This window comes from Coffea arabica, chromosome 1c (genome assembly GCF_036785885.1).
Source record: "Coffea arabica cultivar ET-39 chromosome 1c, Coffea Arabica ET-39 HiFi, whole genome shotgun sequence".
Taxonomy (NCBI): Eukaryota; Viridiplantae; Streptophyta; class Magnoliopsida; order Gentianales; family Rubiaceae; genus Coffea; species Coffea arabica.
The window spans coordinates 58,582,161-58,590,815 of NC_092310.1; the positions used below are offsets into that span (position 1 = coordinate 58,582,161).

Genomic DNA, 8,655 nt, shown 5'->3' on the forward strand with positions numbered 1-8,655 from the left:
TGAGAGAGAATGAGACAAGAGGTGCGACTCTACTCGGCTTGCCTCGCGTTCACTATAGCGTAGCATGAAAAACCCAATTCACTACCACGCCTACTACTTTTTCTATTGGGATAATTTCAAAAACCTTTCCCTGGGGTTTTTGATAATTTCACTGGCCTCCCCTAAAATTTATAAAATTATATTTACCTCCCTTAATAGAGTTATGGACCCGGTAACTTACCTCATATGAGGGGAAATTACTCACACAACTCAGGACATTAATTATGTCTTATTAGAAACTAATATCTAACTATTAAGCCATTAAAGTAGTAATTAATTATTAGTAACTAATTAATGGAAATAATTGTTGAGAATTTCTTTAATGATGAATAATGACTTACAATTAAAAAATAATGCTAATTAATATATCAAATTGCGCTATTTTGTGATTAACAGAACCTGATGATGACTAGAAATTAGTTATCCACAATGCGATAATAAGAGTTTTGATTGAAGAAAAAAAAAACACAGGGCAAAAAAATGTTATCCATGAGAAAATTTTATTTAAAACTCTTAAAATTGTGATAGTTGTAAAGCAATTTCGCGGAAGTAAATGAGAAAGAAGGAAAAATAAAGGTAAAATTCAAAATATTTTTCTGTTCAAAATTACAAGAATCATAACAAAACTCATATTAAGAGAAATGACAAGTCTATTTTAATGAATCCCGTGATCATTAGTGTAGTTTTGCTATTTATTTGTATTGTCAAATGTGTTGAATGTGAGCTTTTTGAGTACTGAAACGTGTGTGTTAATTGTTTCTAATTTTGAATTATCTTTGTTATTTTACTAATACAACTTATATACATACATAAGGGGTATTTATGAAATAAAAGTTTTATCTGTCTTCTTAAAGTATTTTGTTAATGCTATTTTTTTTTTATTTGAACTAATTTTGTCACCAAAACCTTAATCTTATGGGATGTTTTGTGTAACTTTGAAAATCTCAAAAGAGACTAGTGAAATTGTTAGAAAACTCAGAGAAGATTTTTGAGATTATTCCTTTTCTATTTATTAATCTTCTTCACCTTCTAGCAATATTTCAACTCCCACAAACATCCCTTCAAAAATAATAATAATAATAAATTATTATCGACAAAAGTTTTCATGTGCAAGTGCACAAAAAAGCCATTAGATAATTGTACAATGGCCATATAATGAAATAAGGTTTAAGCTTGGAATTGAAGTTGCAAGAGTGTTTGAGCAATCTCACGTGTGTCACATAAGCAAGAAGTTACATTATCAGATATGGCATTAGAAGGAATAGCCTAAACAATTTGCCAAATTTAGAACATCTTTTTATGTGTACCTAAAAATGATTTCAAATGTCATGTGCCAATCACACATAATGATTACCAATTACACTAGTAACCTGTATATTCTAAAGCAGCACCAAAACAATTCAAGTCTTGTTTTTCATGCCACCTCTTTACTTCATCAAAATGCGATCTGAATTAACTTTTCTCCCAAGGGAAGCAAGTGTAATTTGTTGAACCTAAAAGGTATGTTGATGCAATTACTACGTACTTTAAGGGAGGTTTGAAAAATATTCCAAATGATTTCCCATACTAGTTCGTGTTTTTCCCTTTTTTTTTTTTTTGAAAAAATTTTTATTTTAAGAAAGTGGGGGCTCAGTTATAAGACGCGCCGGGTGGGGCGAATTCGTGAAAAAGAGAGCGGAGAGAAAGGTGCGGAGGGAGGCTTGTGTTTCGCGTGTAATGGTGAGAGTGAGACGGCTTGTTTTGGCTTTTGGGGAATAATTGCGTGTAGAGGGGCAAGTTAGCCTTAGTCTAACGTTTACGTCTGTAATGCTGACTAAAATAAAATTGAAATTCTTGTTTTTTTTTTCTCTTTTTATTTTTCATTTGTTTATATGTTGTATTTGTTGAATATTATTTTGTTTTGACTGCTTTCCCCGAAAATTTATTTCAAGCAACATTGCACAAAATTTTTTTTAAAAAAAATGTATTCATAAAACCCCAAAAATTTACAAAAATGAAAAAAAAAAAAAACATAAAAGAAGGTTCTGATTCCTGACTTGTGAAGTAGGGAATGGCGCGGGGTGTGTACTTACGGAATTGACTTGCTCGGCTGCCGGTTCAGGCCACCGGTCAGGGTAAGGGTACTCACTTCCCCCATGAGTACAACGCTGTTACCGTTACGTTCATGCTACACCTCGCGAGTGTATGATCCTTATTTTTGCCCGTTTTGTTCCTTTATTTATAAAAAATAAGTCATCAATAAGGAGGTCCTCCTCCAGGTATTATTATTATTATTATTAAGGGTATGATTGTCATCGTGCACAAATTTGGCGTAATTCCCATCCACTTACTTGCAAGTCAGTGTTTTGGTTGAAACAGATGGTAAAAGTGATTGCTTAATTGACTCGGCTCCTTGATTAAGAAGCATTTATTACTGTTCTCCAATTTCCTAGTTAGATTAAATGCTCAAGTTATTCAGCCAGTTCTACACAAACACTACTACTACTGCATCAGTTTCCAAGGTAGATAGACGTGTTCGTAGAACAATCTTAATAAAAAAAAGAGTTATTAATTAAATTTATTTTTACGACAAGAATAATAATTTTACACTAACTAGATCAAAGGGATATTCTGACACATCTTTTAAATTTATTTCATCATAAGTAGGATTCGAACCCTCAAGGGACTTTGGCCGCGCCACTCCGTGATCGAGTTATTAATTGAATGCATATTTAGAACTTTTCATATGGAAAAATTGATATAATTAAGTAGATGCACTACAATGTGCTAGTACTAATTCTTTTTCTCTCTTTTTTTTTTTTTAAAAAAAAAATTCCGCCAGTAATTCGTGGAAATTGATATATTATTATACCCATATAGATGAGAGAAAGACGGGTCTAAACTCTAAAGCAAGGCAGCAGCACACAGAATTGAAATGTGGATTGGAGGAGCCCATTGACCCGTACCCCCTTATCTTACCTACCTTCTTGAAATAAGTTTGGCTTCTATTGTTTGGAAGTCGTTAGCCCTTGTGATGCAAGCATGCTAATTGCTAGCTGCCCCATTTTTCATTTTGGAACCGTCCCCTTTTGTTGTAGTCAGTACACTTTATTATCCTGGCTGGCTGCGAGGTAACACCTTTTTTTTTTTTTTTTCAATCCCCCCCCCCCCCCCGAAGTTGCACTGGCCTCTCTCGAGGTTTTAAAGTTTTCAGAAACCTCCTGTAAATAAAACAAGTCAACTTGCAACACGTCAAGCCGAATTCGGAAAAATAAATAATAAAAAATTAGATTAAAATTAGAGAAGACAATAAAAAATGTGATTTTTTTTAGAATTGCCTGCCCCTCACAGGTTACATTAGTTATAAAAGCATAAATTGTTATTGAAACAAAAAGTCAATGCAAATGCAAAAGCATCAATCTCAAACATCTACAACTACTTGCACGGCTCTCTTTATATAACAGTAGCAATAAGCAGTTGGAGAGCAAATTCCAGAGAGTTTAGATTCAGGAATTGGGATGAAAATCGCTACAAATATAATAAGAAAACTAGAACTAGAATGATAAAACATGATCTTTCCAAGCTTAAGCCTTAGAAAAGGCTTGAACAAATATTGCAAGTCAGAAAATTTTTTAAACTCTAAACTATGATTATTTAGAAATTGACACCATCTTCTCTTGGTAAATTAGAAATATTTTTTTGGTTTTAAACTATGTTTATTTCTAATTATTAGGTTAATTACCGATTTAATCGATTAAATCTACGTAGTTGCGAAATGCCTCGTAGTAGGCCATAAGGTTACTACAGTCATTTCACCGAGCCTAATGTAAGCATTGGGATCCAATTTTATGATAGGGGAGGTTTCTACAAATTTTTAAACATTGGGGAGACTAGTGCAATTATTAGAAACTTCAGGAGAGGTTTATGAAATTATCCCATAAATCTATCCATCCATCCATCATCTCTTTGGGCACTATACGTATGTGTCCGTGCACTGACAAGGATGCAAAGATCAGTTGGACTCACCGATTGGACCGCAAGCACCCTGCCCCCTGATTACGGCGTCTGGGCGCTATTCTCCCCTTTTTGTTTGGCCGGCTGAGTAATCAGCTTCCATCTTTTTTTCTTTTTTTTTTTTTTTGAAAGCCATTATTGGTATCGGTAAAAGATGCTTGGAAGTACAAGTTTACTTTTTCTTTGTTTTGCTAAATAGATTGAAATACTCGAAATATTCTAGATTGAGTTCCCATTGTCAGAGTCCTAACATAGAACAATAGAAGTGATGGGACGGGACGGGAGCTCAGAGAACCCAGATGCGCAATGCAAAATGTCTCCATTTTCCGGCCACAGTACATTACATCACAGATGAACCCGGTGCAGCAGTCCCAGTTCTGTGGCCGCTTCTGGAGCGTCGTCTCGTCGATCTTCACAAGCAAGCAATTCATCATGATCCGACAAGACCCTTGTGCCTGGCGTAGGAAATTAGAAATAGGAAAATGGAGGCACAGGCAATTCCAGTGAGGATGACCACCTGGATAAAAGGACATCACAAAATTAATACTAGACGATTGCTCCACAATTTACACGTGAGATGCGATCGATCACATGCTAGCTAGTCTGAACTAGAGAGATGTACAGCCGGGTACCTACCCATTTGAACATATAGCCGTGATCCTCTTTCCATGTATAAGGGATATTCATCCCAAAAATGGCAGCCACCAAGGAGTACATCGACAAACACACCGTGCCAGAACTCAGGAATAACTCCAGCTGCAGTCACCACAGAAACTGCAATCAGATGAGAACCACTTCCATTTGCCATGCTTACCTTGTAGTACAAATTTTGCATATGGTACCTGAATCAGCTGATTCCGGTGGTTATCGAGCTGCATCAACAGATCCATTGTCAATATATATGTCCAACACAACCTACATGACATGCTGCATACACACTATAATCAAAATCACCTGCTAAATACCTGAATGCTGAGGATAGTTGCAAAATTATTACCTGAATGTTAATATAGTCCTCGGTGTCGTCGATGTACTCCCTCAACTGCAAAAGAAAACTCATTTCTTAGTGTTTAATCTGTCGTACAAGCTCTTACATAATCCATCTCTCTGCACCTATCCAAGTGATGATTTAACTTCCCCTCCCCCCCCCCCCCCCAACCCCCCAAAAAAACAAAAAGTGTATATCATCACCTTATGATAAAGGGAAAGATGGATGGAAGAAAAAGATATTCATCATGTTACACAAGTAAGAATTGCGCTTACTGTGGACAACTTATTCATCGTGCCCTCTATCTGCATGAAGTAAGCCTGCAAATACACTTCATGCATTCAGCACATGAATAGAGAGAGAGAGAGAGTAGCTTAATTAAAAGGTGAAATGCGGTCACAGCTTACACATAACCTCGAGCAACATTTCAAGTTCTTCAACATCATTTTCTGTTGACTGAGTAGTAAAACCACTCGTCCTACTAGCTTTAGATATCTTCGAACAAAGTGTTGGAGAGGCAGGGAACCAATTTGGGATCCCTTGACCTTGACCGCTCACTGGTGAACAAACTCCGCCTAGTTTCCTTGACAAGTAGAGGTCTGCCATATCATCATCGTCATCTAAAAGTTGCTCTAGTTCATCCCTGACCTGGATATAAATATTCTCGTACCGGTGAGACCCAAACACAGCAGTCACCAGGTCAAAAAATTTTATCCATTTGGCATAATAGACAGCTAAATAAAGCCCTTTTTATCCGACCTATTTGCATGGTCACTAGCTTTTCTACCACATGGAATATCTATAGACTAACCGATGATGGCAGAGAATTATGTGTTTTTTGATAGGAATGCCAAGTAGCATTATCTCAAATGCAACTCTAGACGTCAGAATGGTAATCAATGACATGTGGGGACAAACAGGGCAGCTGGAAATGAATTTGAACCCAGGAACGGAAAGAAAATTTCAGACACCCATGCAAGCCCAGTACAGCTCCTTATAATATTCGGGTTATAGATAGGGTGAAGACTGAGAAAGCGAAAACATGCTTACTTTCTGAACTCGATTGGTCAACCTTGTCATAGCACTCTTCAGTTTCCTCACACGGTCCAGATTGCGGCTGCTTATCTGCAAGATAATAATGTCATTTTTTTTCTACATTGATCAGAATGCTATTTAATGTTTGTAGCATGCCGCACAGACAATAGATCTCTAGACATTGATCAGAATGTAGTTATGTAACCCCTAGAACATTTCATTCCAAATTGCACGAGAACCAGAAAAGGCACACAACAGTTATTGGAAGTTCAACAGGGTAACAAATTAATGATGAATTTTCCTGACTTAATGAGAATATCCAATGATCCAGTCAAGTGCAAGGACTTAATAATCAACTACATGGCCCATTATTGATAACAGTAGTAGGGTCATGTCTTTCTAACCGTAGAAATTCCAATATATATTCGTGAAAAGACAAGAAGTAAATAGAAGTTGAACTCTCATAGTCAAGAAATCTTCTTGTTCCGCATAACATTCTAAGCTACAAACAGCTTTTTAGTAGTATATATCATTTGCTCACCTTGGATGTCAGCTCATCTAAAGCTGGGTAAGCAGCAGTCTCCAGTTCTCTGGTACGCGCATCAAGGAAACTACAGATGCCTTCTAGTGCTACTTCTAAGGCACGAAATTCAAACGGGAACTCTAGAAATTACAGTGAATATCAATAATGACTCCACAGAAATCATTGAAATAATTCCCAAATAGGATGCAAAAGGAAAAATAAAAAAAAATATCAACAAATTAATATTTTTTAATACTATCTTCACTTCTTGAAAACTGCAAGAAATTAAGCAGCCTGGCAGTTTTATTGTTATATGACCTGATCACAATATCATATCAAGTTTTGAAAAGAAAGAAAAGAGTTATCGTAGTACCAGTTTCAGCATCAGTTTCAACTTCGTTGCGCATTTCAGGGCGGTCATCATCTTCTCCTTCCCCTCGGCAAAGAGCCATAGGCAATCTTCTTTGAAGTTCTTCCACAATAGGCACCACATTATCATCCAGCGGGTCACGTAGCAATACCTACCAAACATTTCAACTGCAGCTTTTCACTTCCTTTGTTCTAGAGGAAGTCTCATGCTTACATTATGGTTACTGATGTTTTGGCCAGCATATGGGACCGGACGTGGCCAAAAAGACTGATTCAACGAGGGAAATCTAAGTTGCGCACTTTCTAAAAATGGAACCGAATTTCAAGCTCACAAGAGATGAGGCAGCTAGCTAGCAGAGCACCCCCCATATGATGTTTAGACACTAAATGCTCTTTTGAATAAAGAATCCAAGTATGCAATTTTAATCAAATCTAAATAGTTACAGAAAATTGATTACCTCTTCGGTTGTAATAATTGCTTTGATGTGCTGCAAAAGAAATTTGAAGAGTTGGGGGTCAGAAATAGAAGCCAGTAGCACGTTATATCAGTAGGATTGATCCCAATTCCTAAACACCACACTGTTGCAAAACATAGAAAAAGAGAGAGGGAGTGAGAGAGAGAAATTTACCTCCAAATTGAGAACAATAGCCTTTTCTCTGCCTAGAATAGTAGAAGGATAAGACAGCATGGGATCAAGAATTCGAAGATCTCTGGCGTTAATTGGAACTCTTCTCATGATAGACTGCCTATCCAAATCCAGAATAGCTCCCTCTCCGCTGCTGTCCAACAGCATCCAACTCCTGGAAACACCAGTTTTCTTCTTTATAGTATCCACCGGCACAACAGTGCCACCGTCCTGAGCCATAGCCCACTCAAGTCTCAACCAATGATATACATAATCCCAAATAATCGAGAGAAACTGTGAGGAGAATCAAGAAGAAATATTGCTGATATGTTGGGTGGGGGAATTGTCTGGGTGGTTAAAAGGAGCCATTGATGGTAATGTTTAGCTATAAAGGCAGGTCCCCCAAATTATAGAGAAAATTTTACTTAGTTTGCCAGTAGTGGATGAGTTGTTGTCAGTTTGCATGGTTTGGGTGAGCGGAGAAGAAAAGTTTTACGGACGCAAAGGCGGGGAATAGACCTGCAACCAGACAACAAAAGAATAACTGTCCACACGCTTAAATTACGTCGCGGAGGGCAACGCATATTGGAAAACTCTGATTGGGGGAGTGAATCGAAAAATCTTTTCGGTTGAATACTGGTTCAAAGATTTAACAATTTTTTAAAATTTATTTTAGTATTAAAATTTTAAATAAAAATAAATTATTTATTTTAGAAAATAAAAGCTTGTTAAATCTCCTGATTTTTTTTTTTTATCGATTCAACTGATTTTTTTATCGAAATTGATCGATTCAATTGATTTTTTCGATTATTCATTGAACCAGATCGAAGGTACGCCCTATCCAATTTTCAAAACATTAATGAAGAGTGACTCCAACCGATCACCTTTGGATTGTGATATTTGCGATTTGAGGTTTTCTCTTTTGTTCAAAAAATATATATATATAAGAGGAGGGGGCAAGGACAGCTCGAGAGAATGTCTAGTACAAATCCTCAGCAATCACGTATGCAATTGTTGTAGCATGCGGTTGATGACAATAGACGAGACAATGGCCTTGTTTTTAGTTGCTTTAGATTTTTTCA

At 36.6% G+C, this 8,655-nt stretch overlaps 1 protein-coding gene across 4 annotated transcripts; it reads right to left on the bottom strand.

The window, feature by feature from the left end:
- Positions 1-4,187: 4,187 nt before the first annotated feature.
- LOC113715597 (magnesium transporter MRS2-I) lies at positions 4,188-8,112 on the bottom strand. Of its 4 annotated transcripts, XM_027239842.2 has the most exons (11): positions 7,577-8,111; positions 7,406-7,435; positions 6,952-7,099; positions 6,597-6,718; positions 6,071-6,145; positions 5,435-5,668; positions 5,296-5,340; positions 5,030-5,074; positions 4,875-4,904; positions 4,669-4,788; positions 4,188-4,549 (listed from the first exon to the last, which is right to left on the bottom strand). In XM_027239842.2, exons 1-11 carry the CDS (start codon positions 7,811-7,813, stop codon positions 4,463-4,465), a joined length of 1,173 nt encoding a protein of 390 aa, XP_027095643.2. In that variant the 5' UTR covers positions 7,814-8,111; the 3' UTR covers positions 4,188-4,462. The 4 variants fall into 4 exon arrangements, 1 of the variants encoding a protein (XP_027095643.2); XR_003454017.2 differs by lacking the exon at positions 4,188-4,549 and having other exon boundaries at positions 4,696-4,788; positions 4,875-4,959; positions 7,577-8,112; XR_003454018.2 differs by lacking the exon at positions 4,188-4,549 and having other exon boundaries at positions 4,696-4,788; positions 5,428-5,668; positions 7,577-8,112.
- Between the last annotated feature and the right edge of the window lie 543 nt (positions 8,113-8,655).

What these genes read in the sequence shown, in the direction of transcription:
- LOC113715597 (XM_027239842.2), bottom strand. Translation starts at nt 7,813, where the DNA reads ATGGCTCAGGACGGTGGCACTGTTGTGCCGGTGGATACTATAAAGAAG. An exon ending in CGATGAATAAGTTGTCCACA is followed by an intron (nt 5,075 to 5,295) that starts GTAAGCGCAATT and finishes TTTCTTTTGCAG; the next exon opens with TTGAGGGAGTACATCGACGA. An exon ending in ACGGCTATATGTTCAAATGG is followed by an intron (nt 4,550 to 4,668) that starts GTAGGTACCCGG and finishes CCTTTTATCCAG; the next exon opens with GTGGTCATCCTCACTGGAAT.